General features: G+C 43.0%; 1 protein-coding gene and 1 non-coding gene across 2 annotated transcripts; both read left to right on the top strand.

Annotated features, from left to right (window-relative positions):
* Positions 1-11,209: 11,209 nt before the first annotated feature.
* Positions 11,210-15,599, top strand: LOC143748657 (uncharacterized). The gene is made up of 5 exons (XM_077240780.1): positions 11,210-11,537; positions 11,660-12,461; positions 12,565-12,773; positions 13,388-13,809; positions 14,131-15,599. Exons 2-5 carry the CDS (start codon positions 12,289-12,291, stop codon positions 15,343-15,345), a joined length of 2,019 nt encoding a protein of 672 aa, XP_077096895.1. The 5' UTR covers positions 11,210-11,537; positions 11,660-12,288; the 3' UTR covers positions 15,346-15,599.
* A 1,599-nt stretch (positions 15,600-17,198) lies between these two features.
* LOC143741272 (U4 spliceosomal RNA) lies at positions 17,199-17,339 on the top strand. The gene has a single exon (XR_013204987.1). It is a non-coding gene; the product is annotated as a U4 spliceosomal RNA (small nuclear RNA).
* The last annotated feature ends 5,873 nt before the right edge of the window (positions 17,340-23,212 follow it).

Genomic DNA, 23,212 nt, shown 5'->3' with positions numbered 1-23,212 from the left:
ACAAACGAAGACAATGGGATTCGAACACACGCATAAAGAGCACAATGGATTAGCAGTCCAGCTGCCGAAGGATAGTCCGTCAAAATGGGGATAATGTTGAACAATGTTGAACAATCACGTCGACGCGCTATAACATTTGCAGCCAATTAGAGAGCGCCATTCTCGACATTATAACATTTGCAGCCAATCAGAGAGCGCCATTCTTGACTTTTTCCTTATCAATTTCGACATTTGACCAATCAGAGTACAAGGAAATGTCGATGGCACGTTTAAGCTTAGCACCGCTAGGAGGAGGAGTCAGGAAGCTAGCCAAGTGTCAATCAAGTTGCCGAACTGAGCCGAAGGTGTACGAAGTAATGACATATCCTGAGGGGCGTGTCAGAGGTCAAAAAGTTCAGACGTCGAGCATCACTGTCACGGAGGTCAGGCAACATCATTTTAACGGAGGACTGCGAAACTTATTTTTCGGTAACTTTAACTGTATTGTCGGACAATGTAATTTTATATTTGTATATAATTGTATATATTATAATTGTAAATATCGTGTGTGCTTTTTTTAAAGAAATAATTTGTATTATAGTAGTTTTCTTCAAAACGATATAACCTAACCGTTAGCCCCCCAACAAAAAAATGTCTGGCAAAAAATCCCATAAAGCCATGTCAGATACTGACTGGATTGCAAGGCTAAAAAAGTTTGCCAGCACAGGAGTTTGGCCATCAAATGAGGGTAACAGGCCAGCTCCTCGACAGAAAAAGTGGCATGACGTGTACCAAAGGGTGAGTGTGCTTTTGTCACCTTTGCATGATGTAATAATTGTAATCCTAATCATTTAATTCTATGTCATCATTATTTATAGATATGTATGTAGATAATGTTGCAGGTATTTGAGATTTATGTTTATTTATGTAAAAAAAAAAACTTTTTTTTGCACTGGGAGATTCAGAGATTTGAGGCAGTGGGGTGGGGATGTTGAGTGAATGGATGTTTTTTTGAAGGTGTGAAATGTTCCTCTCTTGTTCTTTTAAAGGAGGATACAAACTTTACTCACTCTTTATCTCTAATTTTACAGTTTGTATCTCCCCTTCAAAGAACATGAATAAAAATAAATGACACACTACAATAAATTAATGTGGCATTCATACTGATAAGTTAGAAATGCATGTATTCTATATTATATGTGTGATAATGTTTACAGATTGAAAGATGTCCGATGCAGTCTCGCGGCCAGACAATCTTGCTCGGAGCGGTCCCAAAGTGCATATGTGGTTTTCACACTCAAAAGGTAACAATGTAAAGATGTAACTTGTATTTTTTTTATATATACATAATTTACTGAACAAATTCTTCTCGTTCAACAATTATTGTAGCCTATGTATTTTTGTGGTTGTCTTAAGCAGGCCACAGCCTCTATTGGACAAGCACCAAGGGTTGTTGAACAACAGTCTGCCGCTACTGGACCAGCACAGGAGGTCATGGCGCAGAGTCAGCGTCAGCTCCCACCCCAGCCTACTTCTAAAATTATACCAAGTTTGTCAAAGGTAATAACATTTTTTTTTTTTATAATTGCAGTTTTAATATAAGTTTAGTATAAAGGTTTAAGTTCAGTGGAAATGGCTGGTATGTTTTTACACCTACCTGCCAGCTGTGACACCTTGTACAGGGGCGGCTGTAGTCTGCTTATTGGTCAGTTTCACTGTCTCAGGTTGGTTTAGATCAAGTAAAATGGTGAAAGAACAATGTAACCTATGTGATCTCTCTTTCTTCTCTGGGCTCTGCTCTTGCATTCTCCTCTTCCTCTCTAATTTGGCTTTGCCATTATGGGTTAAAGGACACTCACGTCCTTCATGGCATCTCTCTTGATTTTTCCAACTGGCTACTGAAGCTACATCTTTCATTCTGTATTTCTCAGGTAACATTCCACTTATGCACAATTAATTATACACGTATTATTAATTAAGTCATCATGAATCTGCTTTGTTGCCATTTCAAGGGTAACCTTCATTACTGTTAATAAACGTATCTACTGTATCTTTCTCTTACAAACTATGTGCAAACTATTTTTGATTTTAAGTCATTTTTAAAAGGTACTTGTTAAATTACTATATACTCACATTCTAGCAATACCTTCCCACACATTTTCTATTCTAACTGTGCTTATTTCAATCTGTATAAGTAGTAGAGTGTGGTAATACACAGACAAAAAAATAAGTTAAAGAAAGAAAGCAGGTCCTTTAGTTATATAATGAATGATAGGATCAATAGATATTTTCTCATTTTACATTTTATTATATTTTTGGCCAATGTGCTGTTACAATTCAATTTGTCTTTTCATTGAAATTGTTTTGCCCTTTTTTAGTTTACCAAGCCAAGATTTGGTGGGTCCCACATTGCTGCTGCAAAGCCAAATCTGAGTGTGGCTAGGAGACCATCTCAGGCTGTTGACCAACCCAGCGCAGCAGTGTCCAGTGCCCCTACACCAAGCACCACTGTCTCTGTAAGTACTGGCATAATCCACATTGCATTCTAAGACAAATTCCACATCTGTGCACTTTTTAGAAACTTGCATTCTAAGATACATTCCACATCTGTGCACTTTTTAGAAACATATTTTGTATTCCAGGAAACATCTCAGGCTGTTGACCAACCCAGCGCAGCAGTGTCCAGTGCCCCTACACCAAGCACCACTGTCTCTGTAAGTACTGGCATAATCCACATTGCATTCTAAGACAAATTCCACATCTGTGCACTTTTTAGAAACTTGCATTCTAAGATACATTCCACATCTGTGCACTTTTTAGAAACATATTTTGTATTCCAGGAAACATCTCAGGCTGTTGACCAACCCAGCACAGCAGTGTCCAGTGCCCCTACACCAAGCACCACTGTCTCTGTAAGTACTGGCATAATCCACATTGCATTCTAAGACACATTCCACATCTGTGCACTTTTTAGAAATATATTTTGTATGCAGGAAATCTTATCATAATGAATTAAGAGCAATACTATACAGTTTTCACACAATATGCAGTCAGTGAACACATTTCCACAATGCTTACATTTTCTAAACATACAAGCTATACCTCCCAACAAAATTATGGATTGTTTTTGTAGTATTTACAAATGTTAACACACACCACCCCACAATAGCAAAAACAATATTCCAAACCTTAGATACAGTATAAAAACCTCGGCTTCTTCAATGATATCAGTTCAAAAACAATATATCTCAGCTGATAATAAACAAACAATTGAATAATTGACACACACCTGATTTATGTTGGGTAAATTGGGCCAACCATAGCTGATTCCAGTCTGGCTTAGACTCAGTGGCAGGGGTTATTTTTTTCTGTTACATTGACACTTATACATTAAAAGGAGGACTTTGAGGAGTGATGTTTTTGGAAACAGAAAAAGACAAACACTGTAATGTCTGGACGAGGAAGAGTAAGAGCAAGGGGCCCAGGGAGAAGAGCAGGCCCAGTGAGAGGTGCAGTGAGAGATGCAGTGAGATGTGCAGTGAGATGTGCAGTGACAGATGCAGTGAGAGATGCAGTGAGATGTGCAGTGAGATGTGCAGTGAGATGTGCAGTGAGAGATGCAGTGAGGTGTGCAGTGAGAGGTGCAGTGAGATGTGCAGTGAGAGGTGCAGTGAGAGGTGCAGTGAGATGTGCAGTGAGAGGTGCAGTGAGAGGTGCAGTGAGAGGTGCAGTGAGATGTGCAGTGAGAGGTGCAGTGAGATGTGCAGTGAGATGTGCAGTGAGATGTCCAGTGAGATGTGCAGTGAGAGGTGCAGTGAGATGTGCAGTGAGATGTGCAGTGAGATGTGCAGTGAGATGTCCAGTGAGATGTGCAGTGAGAGGTGCAGTGAGAGGTGCAGTGAGATGTGCAGTGAGATGTGCAGTGAGAGGTGCAGTGAGAGATGAGAGGTGCAGTGAGAGGAGCAGGGCCAGGGAGAAGAGCAGGCCTAAGGACTTCCAAGGGCTGCAAGAACAGTAGTCAGTGATGAAATCCGTGCCACTATCATTGACCATGTAATCAACCACGGTCTTTCGCTAAGAGAGGCTGGTAAACAGTAAAGGGAAAAAAACTGATTTGCTTTTTACTGGAATACTGTACATGTGGACATACAATTCCCAACCAATAAATTTAGTGTAAAAATGGCGGATTGCATGTTTTGTATGCAAATACCTGTAAAACTGAAACACAAAAGTCTATGAAGTTTTTGTAATACAATAGCCAGTATTTTGAAACCTGGTGTACTTTGATTGACTGCATGTACCTTGTGAAGTGAAAACAAGTGTTATTCTTTGACAGAATAATTTCATTCTGAGTCAGATTTCCAGTGTTTTGGTAAAGTTAGTGTGTGCAGAGAAAGATGTGTTCTATTTTGAAATGAAGAGTTAGTATATATTTACAGTTTTTTTCAATTGTTTACACGCAATTTTGAAAACCTCTACCTCCTTCTCCTCTTCATCTACCTCCTTCACCTCTTCCTCTACCTCCTTCTCCTCTTCCTCTACCTCCTTCTCCTCTTCATCTACCTCCTTCATCTCTTCCTCTACCTCCTTCTCCTCTTCCTCTACCTCCTTCATCTCCTCTTTGAGCCCCCCCTCTTATTCTCACTCTTCTTCTTCTTCTTCTTCTTCTAGCTCCTTCCATTTTTGTTGAAGACAGGTGAACTCACCTGCTGCCTTTTATAGCACTCCTGAGTGATGCGTTTTCAAATTAGCACATGTGTGCTTCCACGCCTGATGGATGTGCATATCCAATTCATTCATTAGTGTGGTCAATGGCAATCCGGGGCTTTGTAATGACAAGGAAGTAACCTCACAATCCTTATCTGTGTCTAAGGTGTGAAAATGTGTGTAGAGTTTTACAAATCACTGTGTGTAATGTTTTGCTAAAAGGGTAAAGCAGACATTGTGTGTAATGTTGTGCAAATCTGTGGAGGGGTTTTGCTCATTGGAGTAGAATTTTGCAAATTGTGTGGAAATTTTTATTTTAGTGTGTAAACAATCATAAAAATCTGTAACAAAATGTGTTCTTGAGAAGAAAATTATCCATTTGGCCAATTGTGTTTTGTTGGTGTGAGTCTGTGTTAAGAGTTTAGGAAAAAGTATCTGAAGTATGGGTAAGCGCTTGTTAGCGATTGAAAAAAAACTGTAAATACTTTTGAAAACAGATTCAAATAAGCGGCGATCCTAAATTGCAATATTATTTCCCACTATTACTGTTTTTGACTGTATTTTAATCATATTTCAAAAACAAAAAGAATCTTACTGAACATAGACCTTTAAACAGTATAGTATAATTCCATCTAGGATTAGTTAAAATTATTGGACAGTTATGACTGTTTCTTTCTCTTTGTCAGGATTCAGGCTCGGAGACAGAGGTAAGTGATAAACATAAATGTATCTTTATTTAACTCAAAGATAAGTATGCAGGGTTTCGGGAGTTCAACGGTGATCTCGAAGAGGATATATGTGGCAGGAATGCATCCAGGTGAGTGAATCCTCTTCTTAAGGAATAACGTGGCGGGTAACACAGATCAATAACTTGAGTTTTTCTCTCTTTTCAGATCGTTCGTGGATAGGTGTGATTCAGGAAGGATTCCAGGTGAGTAGATCCTTTGAAGTGCACTTGACAATGAGCTCACCAGTTCAGTGATACTTTCCCTTTCTCTTGCAGCTCATCCAGTGGGAAACGGGACTCGTGGCGGATTCCAGGAAACGGAGAACATGAGTCATGGAGCGGATCCTGGGAACATCAGAACAAGGACAACAAGGTTAGTTTCTTTCAGGTAAGTATACTTTACGTCCGTTGCTGAAGGATGGCTCAGAGTGAGACAAGTGGTGACTGGTAAGGGTCGTTCCTGTTGGAGGCTTGACAATGACTGGGAGTGAATCGGGTGCTTTTGTGCTGGCTGTGAAGTGAGTGCTGAGTGGAAACAGGTGCAGGTGATCAGTAATCTGGGGACAGTGATCTTTGCGTGGTGACATGTGAGGGATCTGATTGGCTCCTGACAGTACCCCCCCCCCCCCCCCTCCAGAGTCCGCGCCAGCGGACCTTGGACCTCGACGTCGTGGGGGTCTGCCTCTGGGTCGTGGTGCAGGTTTCTCGGGATGCTGAGCATGGAATTCTAGGAGCAGACTGGGATCAAGAACATCATTACGAGGTACCCAACTTCTCTCTTCTGGCCCATATCCCTCCCAATCAATGAGGTATTCTAACTGACCTCCCCGACGTCGAGAGTCCAAGATCTCCTTGATGAGGTAGATGGGCTCGGGTTCAACGGGTGGTATCGGGGGGTTTTCTTCGGGTTCGACCTCGTTGACTGACTGGGGAATCTGTGGATGATGGGGTTTCAGAAGTGAGACGTGAAACGTGGGATGGATACGGTATTCTGGGGGCAACCGGAGCTGGTAAGTGACTGGGTTGACTTGCTTGACAATTGGAAAGGGTCCGATGTACTTGGGATTTAATTTCTTACATGACTGGCGCAGTTTGATATCTTGGCGCATGTGAGCCCACCAATACTTCTCCTGAAGTGTGGCTAAGGTCTTGGTTATACCTGGGTGTCCAGTGGCCACTGAAGAATGAGCTGAGGAAATCAAGGCGTTGCGAAATTCTTCAGGGACATGAATCTTCCCGGGAGGACATCCGGGAACTCTGGGTTGCTGATGAGCCAATTCTTGAAGCTGTTCGTTTATTTCCCACTGGATAGGATTTACGAATAACCTCTCGGGTAGAATGGTCTCAGGTTGATCAACAGGGCTCTCAGGGGCATGGATACGGGAAAGAGCGTCTGCACGGGTATTCTTGGATCCTGGACGATAGGCAATCTTGAAATGAAAGCGTGTAAAGAATAACGCCCATCGGGCCTGACGTGGATTTAACCGCTTGGCATCTCTCAGGTATTGGAGATTCTTATGATCGGTTAGGACTAGAAATGGGTGTTTGGCTCCCTCTAGCCAATGTCGCCATTCTTCCAAGGCAAGTTTTACTGCGAGAAGTTCTCGATTTCCAATATCGTAGTTTGCCTCTGCTGGAGAAAACTTTTTGGAGAAGAATGCACAAGGGAGTGGCTTTGAGGAGAACTCGGAACATTGGGACAGGATTCCTCCAACCCCGGTGGTGGAGGCATCGACTTCCACCATGAATGGTTTTTCAGGGTCTGGATGGTGAAGCAAAGGGGCACTGGTGAAGGCAGATTTCAGAGCATGAAAAGCTTTCTCAGCCTCGGGGTTCCACTGCAGGATCTTAGGTTTTCCTTTTAGCAAGGAGGTCAATGGAGAAGTGAGAAGACTGTACTGGTTGATAAATCTCCTATAGAAGTTGGCGAACCCGAGAAATCTCTGAAGCTCCTTCACGGACTTGGGAGTTGGCCAGGACAGGACGGTCTCGGTCTTTTGTTGGTCCATCTCCACTCCTCGATCGCTGAGTATGTATCCCAGGAAGTCGATGGTGCTTTGATGAAAGGTACACTTCTCAGCTTTCAGGAACAGAGTGAATTCTCTGAGACGTTGTAGGACTAGAGACACATGTCTCTGGTGTTCGATTGGATTCTTGGAATAGATCAAGATGTCATCGATATAGACCAGAACAAACTTCCCTAGAAAGTCTCTGAGGATCTCATCCATGAAACTTTGGAAAACGGAAGGAGCGTTGACCAAACCATATGGCATGACAAGATATTCGTAGTGGCCAGCAGGGGTTATGAAAGCAGTCTTCCACTCATCTCCTCCTTTGATACGGATTAGATTGTACGCACTCCGTAAGTCAAGCTTGGTGAACATCTTTGCCTCTCTGAGTTGTTCGAGAGCAGCAGGTATGAGAGGCAAAGGGTAGCTAAACTTCACAGTGACTTGATTCAAGGCTCTGTAATCAATGCATGGTCTTAAACCACCGTCTTTCTTGGCCACGAAGAAGAAACTTGCGGCGGCAGGAGATGTGGAAGGTCGGATGTAACCCTGATCTAAAGCTTCGTGGATATATTTCTTCATGGATTCTTGCTCTGGAATGGACAAGGAGTAAATCCGACCCTTGGGGAGACGTGCATCAGGGATCAGGTCTATAGCACAATCCCATGGTCGATGAGGGGGTAACTTGGAAGCAGTGACAGGATTGAAGACGTCAGAGAACTTAGAATAACAGGCTGGGATATTAGTTGACAAGTTTTCCGTGGGACTCTCTATGGACGTGGAGTTAACTTTGAGCACTTGGGTCCTTGGGTTACTGGATGAACGGGATACTGGATCGTTGATCTCTGGACATTGACATCCCCATTGCAGGATTTTCCCAGACGTCCAATCAATGGTGGGTTGGTGATGGACGAGCCATGGCCGACCAAGGATGAGATCTGTTTGGCTGTTTAGCAACACAAATGGTTCAAACCACTCTTGGTGCGTCTCTCCCACACACAATTGAATAGGACCAATCCGGGTAGTAACGTTCGTCTTGTTAATTAACTCACCCGTTACAGCGTAGATGGCGTAAGACTTGGGAGTGTTGATCTCTCGCAGACTGAGCCTCTTACAGAGTTCTCCAGAAATGAAGTTTCCCGCGGACCCTGAGTTGATGATAGCTGTTACAGAGATGTGTTTTTCTTGAATCTTTAATATCACAGGAATCGTGAGTGGTGCTGAGACAATGGGTTGCTTAAAGACTGAGCTTACCATCATTTTCCCCGGTCGAATTGGGCAGTTAAGTCTGAAGTGACCCTTGGTACCACAGTACATACATAACTTCATCTCTCTTCGACGAACACGTTCAGCCCGAGAAATTTTTGAAGTGTCGACTTGCATCTCTTCAACTTGATTTTCTGGATTGAGATTCTTGGGATTCTGAAAAGACACAGGATGGTGATGAGACTGATCAGCGTAACAACTCAAAGATCGTTGATGGACTCGCTTGGCTTGCTGAATGAATTTCTCAATTCCTAAGCTGTCATCATAGATCGCCAGTTGGAGGCGCAAAGCTGGGTTTAAACCTCGACGGAAAACAGAAATCAGAGCTCTCTCATTCCATCCACTATTTGATGCAAGTGTGCGAAATTCCACAGAATACTCAGTCAATGACTTCTTTCCTTGATGTAATTGTAGGAGCTGTTCTCCAAATGAGGAATCATCCGCGGGTCGTCCGAAAACTTCATTAAAATGTTTGACAAACTCTTGAACTGACGCAACCACTGTGGATTCCTGCATCCATAACGCCTCTGCCCACCTCAGAGCTGCTCCAGAGAGTTGCTGAATGATAAATGCCACTTTCGATTTCTCATTGGGATAGAGCTGAACTTGCTGTTCCAGAGCTAGCGAACACTGGAGTAAAAATCCGTTGCAGTCCTCCGCCCGGCCAGAGAAGGGCGCTGGGCGCGACGGGGGAGTTGCAAAGCAGGTAATCGAAGAGGCGGCGCTCGCGGAAGTTCTCACTGGAGTAAACATGGGTTCTGTCGGAGGATCGGTGGTAGGTGTGGAGCTGGTAGCAACAGCGGGCTGTCCGGAATCCATCTCTCACTTCTTTCTGTTGTTAGGTCAAGCCTTCTGTCAGGATTCAGGCTCGGAGACAGAGGTAAGTGATAAACATAAATGTATCTTTATTTAACTCAAAGGTAAGTATGCAGGGTTTCGGGAGTTCAACGGTGATCTCGAAGAGGATATATGTGGCAGGAATGCATCCAGGTGAGTGAATCCTCTTCTTAAGGAATAACGTGGCGGGTAACACAGATCAATAACTTGAGTTTTTCTCTCTTTTCACTCAGGAGGATTCACTCAGGATTCACTCAGGTGAGTGAATCCTCTTCTTAAGGAATAACGTGGCGGGTAACACAGATCAATAACTTGAGTTTTTCTCTCTTTTCAGATCGTTCGTGGATAGGCGTGATTCAGGAAGGATTCCAGGTGAGTAGATCCTTTGAAGTGCACTTGACAATGAGCTCACCAGTTCAGTGATACTTTCCCTTTCTCTTGCAGCTCATCCAGTGGGAAACGGGACTCGTGGCGGATTCCAGGAAACGGAGAACATGAGTCATGGAGCGGATCCTGGGAACATCAGAACAAGGACAACAAGGTTAGTTTCTTTCAGGTAAGTATACTTTACGTCCGTTGCTGAAGGATGGCTCAGAGTGAGACAAGTGGTGACTGGTAAGGGTCGTTCCTGTTGGAGGCTTGACAATGACTGGGAGTGAATCGGGTGCTTTTGTACTGGCTGGGAAGTGAGTGCTGAGTGGAAACAGGTGCAGGTGATCAGTAATCTGGGGACAGTGATCTTTGCGTGGTGACATGTGAGGGATCTGATTGGCTCCTGACACTCTTGTTATATATGCAACATATATTATATTTCATTGCATGTTGTCTCGGTAAGTAATTTCATTTCATATTGGTCTAAAATAATTGAACCACAATAATTGAGTCACACAAATTAGTGCTAGCAGCTGACACAATTCTGAAAACTATTGGAACAAATGTATACATTTTATTCTATAACCTTAAGTACATATTTGACATCCAATATTTTCTATTTTATATGAGGGTAGTCTTGGATAGATAAAGCGGTAATTAAATAAATGACCTGCTAGACTAAATGTTTTGTCTTTTTCCTTCACAGACTACTCCTTCGGGGGCATTACTGCAAGATGCATCTGCAGTTCGACTGCATCGTTTGTGGTCGGACACTTTGCCACCAGAAGATCACAGGTGGATTGCCAGCAGGCTTTTTAAAATGGGGCCCAAGGGAAAACCAGAGCTTCGAGACAACCTACAGCTCTGGTATTACCCACCACAGCCAGCACTTATTTACAACCAGGCTCCAGCTCCAGACAGATTTTTTTGTCATGCTCTGTTGCTGTGGATGCCGTACAAGCTGTGGAAGATCAAGGCTCTCTGTCCCAATTCTGCCTGCGGGCAGCATCAGCTGACTGGAGGCGGTCTGCACAAAAGGGCACGGCAGGTTCTGGACATCGATAGGATGTACAACATGGTCACAGAAACCCTCATCTGTACCAAGTGTAAAGCCTCGCATGTGTCCTGGAGTCAGACTGTCCTGCAACAGCTGGATCTGGGCCATCGCTCTGAATTTCTGGTCATCCTCACGCGGAAGTAAGTACACTTTAATTCCACATCCAGTTGATAGCCCATCATCACATATGTTTGCAAATACTTTACAAATCAATTATGTAAAATATATGAATGTGTGGATTTTGCTTTTCCTAAGGTATGCCTGTGATATGAGAGTCATTCGGCTCCTGTGTGAGCGTGGCCTAGGCAACAGTCCCACGCGGGTCATCAAACAGCTGCGTGATAACCACAGTGAGGAGTGGCTCCAGCGTATGGCCCGGTACACCACCCAATGTGTGGACTTCCTCAAACGACCCGGGGTGTTGCAAATACAATTCCAGGAACCCCCAGAGCCTACAGTGGTCCCAAGCTGCAAGTGGCTGCTCACCGTGTACAGGCAAGACATCCTGACAAGGCTGGATGAAATCCATGCAAGGATAACATCTACGTATGGTTCAGTCTTGAAGATGGATTCCACTAAAAAGGTTAGCAGGGGATTTTTGTTAATTTATGGTGTTTACTGTTATATCATTATCAGAGCATGAGTGTCATATTCTATATGGTGTGATGTTTCATTGCATTGCATGCTTCCTGTCATCTACTGCAGATCACTAAGAAGCTGGCTGGGACGGCAAGGGGAACGGGACTCTGGCTTACCTCTGTTGGCAATGAGTTTGGTCAGGTGCTCATGAGTGTGCTGACAGCACAGGAAGGAGCAGGACTGGACATGATGGTCGATGGTCTGGTGAAAAGGTACCAGCAGGCTAGTGTGGATCCACCTGCTGTTTTGTACGTGGACTGTGGCTGCTGCACTGATGTGGGTGAGACCAAGCTGAAAACCAGATTCAGAGGGTGGCCTGATCTCATGATTCGCTTGGACATCTGGCATTTTATGCGCAGGATTGCCATGGGGTGTACAACTGATGCCCATCAGCTGTATCCCATCTTCATGTCACAGCTGTCAGCGTGCATTTTTGCGTGGGATGCGGCTGATGTTTCTATGCTTCGCAAAGCAAAGAGAGAGCTGTTGATATCCCAGGGTTGGCCTGCGCTGACAGATGAAGATGTCAACAAGCATCTTACCAGGAATGAGCTGGCACTCCATTGCCGGAGGAGGACCTGTGGAGAGGAGACTACCATCCTTCTCCTTGAGCGGCTGCTTACAGAGCTCCTGAGCAGCAAGGGCAAAGACTCCCTGGGTGTTCCTCTCCTGGACCGAGAAAGGATGGAGCACATATGGAATGTCCAGAAGAAGCATGTGAAATGCATTCAAGACCCCCCTGGTGTTGTGCTCTATACAGAGACAGGGAGCCTAAACAAGGGAGGTGTGCTTCTAAAGACCTACAGATGTGCCAGAGGCTCCACTTCTCTCGAGTCCTTTCATTTACACCTGAACCGTTTCATCCCAGGTATTGTCTTTGTCACACACACTGTGCATGTGTAAAGAAAGAGCATTAAGTGTTTTTGTGTGTTCCTTTAACACCTCCTAAACACTGTTGTGTCTATTTACAGGGACCAGTGCAAACAGTCTGAACTTTCAGATTTATCTGCTGAGGGTCTACACCGGTGGAACCAGGACCGGGAGGCTGCTTCCCTGTCATCGGAGCCATCAGCTTTGCGCAGCTACACAGGAGAACTTGTTCACTGTGTAAACGGCAATTATGAAAAGCTGTTTGGCAGGAAAGTGGTCCCCACGTTTTGTCCCCCTGCATGTTACACCGGTGAGAATTATTTTATATAATTTTTATTTTATCAACTTGCAATTTCTGTGTAACCTCCGTCTATATGTCAGATTTAACCCTATAGAGTCGATTGTATCATAATTGATATGCAAGTTTCTAAAGGACTCTAAATGATCAACATGATCAAAACTTTTTAGGAAACATGCCCTCTGTCGTCTGATTGATTATAGTCTTTTAGTATAATTGTAAAAGTGTCCACCTTCAGCTCGTGCTTCACGTTTCTTTTCATTGTGAAACCTTTACTGATTTTATAAAGTAATTGTAAGAATAACTTTTATATTGTTACTAATATTTAATGACTAGTTACTAGACTGAAGCAGCTTGGGTTCACTTGATTAGAAAATCATGTTACATGTAAATATCAAAATGATCATCAGACTTTTCTCTCAATCATCATTGTATTGCATTTCATTTCATGTTTTGCCCACATAATTAAACGTGTTGGGCCTCTAAATAAAACTGTTTTGTTTTTTTTCTCCTTGACGATGAGCTCTATATTCTCACACTATATGAGCTACTACAAAAGCCTAATGTATCAAATATGATACACAACATTCTATTTAATTTCCGTTTGTTTATTGTTTTTATTTCAGGTGAGCTCATTGGAGTGCAGTATCTGTTCCAGCAGACTGGTCAGGCACTGCAGGACATGAATCCTGACTCTGAGCAGACAGCAGAGCTCATTGAGGACCTCAGTGTGGAGGAGCGAGATGAAGATGAGGGCTTCTGTGACATCAGCGAGGATCACACAATAGCAGATCCGGAGGCTGTTCTGTCACCACCCTCTTCCACACTGACACTGGGTTCTTCCACCGTGGTCACCAGCAGTGCCACACCTGTACTGGGCTCCACATCCCCTTCACTGATCCCTGACCCCAAACTTGTCCTCACACAGTCTCCTTCATCACCTGGACCCTCAAGGACTGCTGTCACACCTGTTCCCTCTGAAACATCTGTTTCAACTCTCCCCTCAGAGCCAGAGGATGCTGGTCAGGATGTTGATGAAGAAGAGACGGTAAATACTACTCCTTTGTATGTCTTTCAAATTAACTAGAATAATTATGATGAATTAACATCCAGTGCTTTAAATCCAGACTTTCCACATATTTTACATTTAAAAGTACAGCCTAAATTCATTTGTAAGCTGCAAATACACATCAAGTCAAGTCATCTTTATTTATTTGGTGCTTTGTAAAATGTCAAGAATGGCGCTCTCTGCTTTGTACTATACAGTGCTTTACGGTGATAAACAGGAAAATAACACAATCAGTTATGGAATTATGCATTAGACAGATGTGATGTAATAATTGTATTGCATGTTTGTGTTTTTTAATAGGCTGTTGACTACCAAAATATCCCGGGTTATCAACATGTGGACCAGCTGGCAGAATATCTGGTGGATCTCCGGGACCACACAGCCCTCAGCCTGACCAACCAGGAAGCCAACACCATAATTGCTCTTTGGCAGAACCTGGATGACCGGGACAAGGAACGGGTGGTGTATGACAGTCGATGCCGAAAGAGACTGCTGAGTGGACGCTTCAAGGTCCCGAAGAAGCCCACTCACCCTGGTGTAGAGAGCACCACCAGATGTGTGCTGGGTGCAAGCAGCGCACCTGCTCAGTGGCCTGACTGTTGCCGTCTGGTGGAGACCATCTTCATCAGACTTTGCACTGTCCACCCAAGCCCCAAAAGAAAAGGCAAGGGAGCCCTGTCAAGATGGTCTCTGATCCTGCAAGACTATAGCAGGATAAGGCAGCTTGTACTGGGCAACAGCTTGGTGATGGGAGGAACATCCATGCAGCTGGTGGAGGTTAACCAGAACACCCTGATTCAGTGGTATAACAAAAGACAGAAAAAGCAGGAGCTGTCTGTGCTGCTTCAGGGCATTCAGTTGCCTCAGCCCCTCCCTGAAGCTCATGAGCCTCTCCAGGTAGCCAAACGTCTACGGACTGAGCCAGAACAACCAGGGGAGCAGCACCAGTACAAGCTATCAGAGAGCACAGCTGGTCAGGCAAAGCAGAGGCAGACTTCTGTTGGGCGACCCCCTCTCAGACCCAAGGCACCAGCGCAGAGTCAGACGTTGCTGACACCATCTGCATCTGGAGCATCACTGCAGATGGTACCAAATATACTTATACCATCAGCACCAGGTTTCCAGGGTGTGCCCATGTTCAAGGCTGTGCCAATGTTCCAGGGTGTGCCCATGTTCCAGGCTGTGCCAATGTTCCAGGGTGTGCCAATGTTCCAGGGAGTGCAAATGATCCAGGGCATCCCAATGGCCCAGGGGATGCAAATGGTACAGCCACTGTTACAGCCAACAGCTGTACAGGGCACCCGCTTACCCGCTTCACCAGCTGCCAATCCAGACGCCATGCCCAAGAGACCCTACAGGAGAACCGTAGAGGCCAACACTTGCAAAAAATGTGGGCAATTTAAAACAAGTGCTACAGGACATAGCCAGTACAGGGGCAGGGTGTACTGCCCACAGACTGAGACTGTTTCAAAAGAGGTGTGGTTAGAGGAAATGAGGAGAACCATTTCCAAATAATGTATATATTTTCATGTATATAGCATCATGTATATAGTGTGAACAGTTGTTTAAATAGTTAATACTTGTGTTGAATATTATTTAATTGTTTTTTTAACGTTATTTAACATTTTAACTTTTTATTTCTTGTTTTTGAAAACCTATTTAATTCTTCATTTTATTTAATTATTTTTAAAACATGTTACCAGTATTTAACATTTTAATATTCATTACTGTTCTGTTGGCATGATTGGAAAATAAAAACAAATTGGCAAGTGATTTCTTTTTGACTTTGACTTTCATATAACACTAGTTCATCAGAACACTGCAACAATATAACATTTGTATATAAAAAATATAATTTATACATTTTGTTATTCTTGTGATTGACATTTTCAGCATATTAGTTACTATTTAATGGGTTGCATCTTTGTTCATTACAAATAACAGATTTGCAAGTGTCTTGTTTGAATGTAACCTAAAAAAATACTTAATCAGATCAATAATAATACAACAACTACTAAATAATAACACTGTTCCATTGGCAATTATATATTTTTATGAAAGAATATCAAAGACACACAACAAACAAATTACATATGTATATTTTATTAACACTGGAACAGTATGCATTCAAAAATAATTTTCTTATTTACTTTTACTTTCATATAACACAATATTTCATCAGTACACTGCACCAATATAACATTTGTATTTAAAAAGATAATTTGTCCATTTTGTTATTCTTGTGACATGCATTCTTCATATTAGTTACTATTTAATGGGTTGCATCTTTGTTCCTTGCATAATAATGCAAATAACATTTTTTTTAATGAAAGAATATCAAAAAACAACAAACAAATTACATATGTATATTTTATAAACACTGGAACAGTATGCATTAAAAAATTTAGCTTATTTACTTTTACTTTATTATAACAATATTTTATCAGTACACTGCAACAATATAACATTTGTATATAAAAATATAATTTGTACATTTTGTTATTCTTGTGAAACATTTTACAGCATATAAGTTACTAATTAATGATTTGCATCTTTGTTCATTGCATAATAATGCAAATAACATTATTTTTCATGATAGAATATCAAAAAACACAACAAACAAATTAAATATGTATATTTTATTAAAACGGGAACAGTATGCATTCAAAAATAATGATTATTTATTCAAATAATAAATATTACAAAAAGTTGTCTTTAGCTGGATTCGAACCCCGGTCTTGGTGCACAACTGCAATAGAAAACAGTGTGATATAAATGCGTGATTTTCACACACGAAGAAACCGGAAAATGTATCATAAGATCAATGCTAATGAAGGCATATCTTTGAACATCAAATTTCAGCATTTCTTTTCTTCGTTTTTTCTTTCTCTTCTCCCCCCTCTCTTTTTCTTCCTTCCCCCTTTTCTTCCCTTCTTCCCCACCTTTGTTGGTAAGAACCTAGAGAGAACGCCTGGGTGAAGAAAATGGCAGCATAGCTTACATTGGACCTCTCTCAGAATATGTTTGCAGTGTCCTTGCACTCTTCATTATCCTACCCAAACTGGTAGGGGGCTCATCGAATCGATCCCAAACTCAAACATGTTCTTGGAGATTGAGGCTTATAACTCTGCCCCTTTGTTACCAGGATACCCATAAGTATCCCCCATCAAAAATACCGCACATTTTGTTCTTTGAGCTAAGAGAGAACAATTAATTAACCTCTATGTGCATTTCACTCACCTGTTTCATAGACACACCATGCAGCCGGCCGTTCCAAAAGGCTGATTACATGGCAGTTTAAAACGTGATAACACCCTGTCGTTCCATGTCCAGATAAAAGCACAGGAGACGTCGCTACCTTGTCTGGCATTTTTTCGCAGAGGCAATATCATAGTCTATGAGGCTCATCCGAGACGTGATCTTTGCTGGTTGAAAACTTTACCCAATACCCCGCTGGGATGACTTGAAATACAGTCAGCCTTGGCAATTTTTGACAGTCTCTTAAGAGGCTTCATGACTAGTTGTAAAAGGGAATTGTACTTTTGCTTTTTTTACATTCTGTTTTCGCTGTGGTGTCGAAAGCATAAGCTTGAAGGTGGCTGGTTTAGCCAGGATTTGGACCTCCCTTGAACGTGTTTTTGTATTTAAAATGATTATATCCATTAACCAGGGGGCTTATTGTATTGATCCGGATCTCAACAACGTTTTCAGAAATGAACATGAGCTTTATATACAGCTATAATTAAAAGCTTGCCATGAGCTGCACCCCTGCGGTTGACCTGTCCTCTAGGCTCCCTGTGAAACTAAACACCAAGGATGGGTCTCAAACCCATGCGCACAGAGCACAAAGGATTAGCAGTCCATCGCCTTAACCACGCAGCAACTCGCCTGCACGTTAAGTTTTTCTGCATCTATCTTTAGTATGATGACGTTGTAGTTGGAAGCAAAAAGCATTGCCAGGCACACTTGGCTTTCTTGAACACTAAAGACATCAAACGACGAGGATGGGATTCGATTCGATGGGATTAGCAGTCCATCGCCTTAACCACTCGGCCACCTCATCACTCGCCTGCACATCTGCCCGAAGCTGCAGATGATGAGCTTTTAATGATGATGTCGTTAAAGTCGGCAGCAATATTATTTGAACGGCTTTTCCATGCGCACTTGGCTCTCTCGAAACACTAAAGATAACAAACGACGAGGAAAGGATTTGAACCCACACTTGCAGATCACAATGGATTAGCAGTCCATCACCTTATCCACTCGGCCACCTCATCACTCGCCTGCACAATTGCCCGAAGCTGCGCTGTGGTGTGTTTCTGCAGCTATTTTAAGGATGATGTCGTTAAAGTCGGCAGCAATGTACTTTGAACGGCTTTTCCATGCGCACTTGGCTCTCTCGAAACACTAAAGTCAACAAACGTCGAGGATGGGATCCGAACCCATGTGTGCAGAGCACAATGGATTAGGAGTTCATCGCCTTAACCACGCAGCCACACGCCTGCACGTGGAGCTTTTCTGCATCTATCTTTAGTATCATGAGGTTGTGGTTGGAAGCAAAGAGCTTTTCCAGGCACACTTGGCTTTCTTGAACACTAAAGACATCAAACGACATGGATGGGATTCGAACAAACGCGTGCAGAGCACAATGGATTAGCAGTCCATCACCTTATCCACTCGGCCACCTCATCACTCGCCTGCACAATTGCCCGAAGCTGGGCTGTGGTGTGTTTCTGCAGCTATTTTAAGGATGATGTCGTTAAAGTCGGCAGCAATATACTTTGAACGGCTTTTCCATGCGCACTTGACTCTCTCGAAACACTAAAGTCAACAAACGTCGAGGATGGGATCCGAACCCATGTGTGCAGAGCACAATGGATTAGGAGTTCATCGCCTTAACCACGCTGTCACTCGCCTGCACATGGAGCTTTTCTGCATCTATCTTTAGTATGATGAGGTTGTGGTTGGAAGCAAAGAGCTTTTCCAGGCACACTTGGCTTTCTTGAACACTAAAGACATCAAACGACATGGATGGGATTCGAACAAACTCGTGCAGAGCACAATGGATTAGCAGTCCATCGCCTTAACCACTCGGCCACCTCGTCACTCACCTGCTCATCTGGCCGAAGCTGGGCTGTGGTGTGTTTCTGTAGCTATTTTAAGGATGATGTCGTTAAAGTCGGCAGCAATGTCATTTGAACGGCTTTTCCATGCGCACTTGGCTCTCTCGAAACACTAAAGACATCAAACGACGAGGATGGGATTCAAACCCACTGGGCAGAGCACAATGGATTAGCAGTCCATCGCCTTAACCACTCGGCCACCTCATCACTACGCCTGCACATCTGCCCGAAGCTGGAGTGTGGTTTGTTTCTGCAGCTATTTTAATGATGATGTCGTTAAAGTCGGCAGCAATGTCATTTGAACGGCTTTTCCATGCGCACTTGGCTCTCTCGAAACACTAAAGACATCAAACGACGAGGATGGGATTCGAACCCACGCGTGCAGAGCACGATGGATTAGCAGTCCATCACCTTAACCACTCGGCCAAAGATGGGGCAAAAGGGACTGCTAAGGGGGGGGGGGGGAAGAGAACGAGATAGGAGGAGAAAGAAGGGGGAAAGAACGCCAAAATCATGGGTTCGATTCCCACGGAAAGCAAGAACTGATAAGAATGTAAAATGTGTACCTTAAATGCAATATTAGTCACTTTGGACAATAAAAGCGTCAGCCAAATGCATAAATGTAAAAGTATTTAAATGATTTACAAGTCAATATTTAGACCTATTTTACCTACCCTATCACAATGTGAAATAATAAAAGTGTACAACACATACTTTCCACAAATATAGTTTATTCCAAAAGCTCAAATGTATAGTGTTATATGTAATAATAAAAAATAAATATAAATGTACAAATATATGTAAATACAATTATTTATTATACACTTACTACCACACATATGGTTTAATCTTAATATACATTATATATACATATATATATATATATATATATATATATATATATACATACATACATTATATATACACATATATACACACACATATATATATATATATATATATATATATATATATATGTCATGAAACTGCACATGGAACATGGACAGAGGTGATCCAAACGCGGGCTTTATTAAGAGGAGAATCCAGAGACAGGTACAAGGAAACAGGCAGGGGTCAAAACCAGGTAAGCAGTCCAAACAAACATCAAATCCGTGCAGGGATAAGGCAAACGGGAAACCGGGAACAGGCAGATAATCAAGGAACCGAAACACTAGAATAGAAGGAAACTGGAACAAGGCTAGGTAATGCAGTCAGACACATACAAACACTTACAATACTGAGCCCTGAACAAAGGGAAAACTCAGGCTTAAATCAGGGACGCTCAATCTAAAACAGGTGCAACAAATAAACCATAATCAGTCCAGGGTGAAACATAATGGAAACAATAAACTAGGAAGGAGTGCACTCCAGAGGCTCAAGCGGGCACTCCAGCCGCAGATCGTCACATAACCCCCCCTCTAAGGAGCGGCTTCCAGACGCTCCTAAGAGCTCCGGAGGGAGGTCGACGGGGGATGGGATGGAGGGCCAGGCCCGTGGAGAGGCAGGGGGCCAGGCCCATGGAGAGACCTGGGGCCTGGAGACCAGAGCAGGGCAAGAGACCACGGGGAGGCACGCTCCGCAAGTAGCCAGGGCGGAGCATGCTTGGCAGGAAGACAGGCTGGAGCATAAGTGACAGGTGAACAGGACAGAGTACACATAACACAGGACCAGGGCAGAGGACACTTAACAGGGGACCAAGACGTGGGGAGCACAGGGCTGGACAGGACCAGTGACATGGTAAACTCAGGCGAAGGTGGTTGTGCAAAGGTCCATGTAGGCACCACCTCCATGACCCTCTCAGGTGTAGGTGGTAGTGCAAGGGTCCACGTAGATGCCACCTCCATGGCCCTCTTAGGGTACCTATTGCCCCCCCCCAAAAAGTTCATGGGGAAATTGAAAGCTAAAGCCTCCGGGCTGGAAACCGCTACTGGAAAAGGCTCCCGAAGCTTGAGAGGCGCAGGTAAGGCGAGGCGCAGAGGAGGGGCCGGCAGGGCGAGGCGCAGAGGCGGGGCCGGCAGGGCGAGGAGTCTGGGAACACCCACCGGAGCCTGGCGAACCAAACGAGTCCTCCTCCTCCTGCGACGGCGAGTCACTGGGCTTGATACACTGACTTGACTGGATTCACTCATTTGGCTCGACTCATTTGATTCACTCGACTTGGTACTAGATTCACTTGACTCGGGACTTGACTCACTTGACTCACTTGACTCGGCGGCACTTGACTCACTTGACTCGGCGGCACTTGACTCACTTGACTCGGCGGCACTTGACTCACTTGACTCGGCGGCACTTGACTCACTTGACTCGGCGGCACTTGACTCACTTGACTCGGCGGCACTTGACTCACTTGACTCGGCGGCACTTGACTCACTTGACTCGGCGGCACTTGACTCACTTGAATCGGCGGCACTTGACTCACTTGAATCGGCGGCACTTGACTCACTTGAATCGGCGGCACCTGACTCACTTGAATCGGCGGTACTTGACTCGGCAGTTGACTCACTTGACTCGGCACTTGACTCACTTGACTCGGCACTTGACTCACTTGATTCAGCTGGCACGCGCTCAGACTCAGAAAACTCTTGACGCAGGAATATAACGGAGCTTACGTGAAGTGTTGTAACGTCGGGATTCACATGTTGCGTGGATACGGCGGACCCTTTACGAAGCGCTGGTTCAACTGGGCTTTCATGTAGCGCAAACTCGGCGGAGCACGTGTGATGCGCTGGTTCACCGGGAGACAATTGATGCGTGGATTCAGTGGGTACCTTGTAAAGTGGCGAATCGTCGGGTCCTTTGTGAAGCAAAAGTTTCAAAAAATCCACAGTAAAAGCCGAACCGCTCATGGAAAGGGCCAGGTCAATATATTGGGTTAGAGTCCAGCTTGAACACGGAAATGGTATAGCAGAGCCGAGCGGTTCAGACAGTCCTCCCCGAAAGAGCATCATCAAACAGAAATCATTCAAGTAGGACTGACGAGAGAGCTTCAAAAAATCTGTCACAAAAACCTTGAGAGGACGTTCTCCTTGACGGAGGCTTACGATCTGCGCTGTGGGATCCATATCGAGGTCAGTGTTCCTCTCAGCCGCTGGATCAGTTGTGGCTCAGTATTCTGTCACGTAGAGGCTGAGGCGGTCGGATCCATTCGCAGATATTTATTAAAGGAACACAAAAGATCGAGTCCAAGCACGGAGAAACAAGAGGTACAAACTAAGACAGAGTTTGGGTAAAACAATACTTCACAAATGGGCACAGAACAGAACAGTCCAGATAAAGGGTTGCTGAGGGTACACAGGTGAAACTGATGAAACCATAATCAAACATAATGAGTCCATGGTGGAACATAACGCAGGAAGAGAGTGCCCTCCAGTGGCTCATGCGGGCACTCCAGCCGCTGATTGTCACAATATATATATATATATATATATATATATATATATATATATATATATATATACATACATACATACACAATTCAATGGCTAGATATAATAATAATAAATTAAACACTTTCACAAATAAAAGTTCAAATCTATATAACTTTCAAATTTAAATAGCTACATGTAATGCTAATAATAAACACCTACTACCATTACAAATAGTTTGATAAATTATGAATAATAATAAAACTAGTATTTATAATTAATAATAATAATAATAAGTAACCATTTAGTTATAAATGCCATTATATATACATACATACTGACACAATTCAATGGCTAGATATTATTATTATTATTATTATAAGTAACCATGTAGTTATAAATACCATTATATTAGCCATTATATATACATACATACATACACAATTCAATAGCTAGATATAATAATAATAATAGTAATAATAGAAAATATAATACATTATAAATTCAATTTTAATTAAATACTGATTAGGCCAACAAGGTGCACACTCCTGCCAGGATTTGCACCTGGATCTTCCACCCAAAGGATGAATGTGTTACTGTTACACCACAAGAGTTGTGTTTTTTGTTTTTAATAACACAAACACCAAAAGGTGTATGTGGTTTTTTTTAGGTTTTTTTTAAGAACACAAACATCTCCAATAAAGAGATGTATGTGTGTGTGTGTTTTTTTTTTAAATAACACAAACAACTCCAATAAACCGTTAACTGTGTTAACGTAAACATAGATAAACATAACAAGATAACACAAACACTTTGAATAGAAATAACACAATGTATGGGCTTGTTATGGAACATCAAAGTGCAGCACAATTATAAAAACAACTATAAAAACAA

This window comes from Siphateles boraxobius, unplaced genomic scaffold (assembly GCF_051911475.1).
Source record: "Siphateles boraxobius isolate OS27281-9 unplaced genomic scaffold, OSU_SipBor_1 1, whole genome shotgun sequence".
Lineage (NCBI taxonomy): Eukaryota > Metazoa > Chordata > Actinopteri > Cypriniformes > Leuciscidae > Siphateles > Siphateles boraxobius.
This window is presented reverse-complemented; position numbering and strand designations above follow the sequence as displayed.

Excerpts from the sequence above, each read along its gene's own strand:
- LOC143748657 (XM_077240780.1), top strand. The coding sequence starts at position 12,289 with ATGGAATGTCCAGAAGAAGCATGTGAAATGCATTCAAGACCCCCCTGG. Across the intron at positions 12,462-12,564 it reads CCTGAACCGTTTCATCCCAG|GGACCAGTGCAAACAGTCTG; the intron begins GTATTGTCTTTG and ends GTCTATTTACAG. Across the intron at positions 13,810-14,130 it reads ATGTTGATGAAGAAGAGACG|GCTGTTGACTACCAAAATAT; the intron begins GTAAATACTACT and ends GTTTTTTAATAG.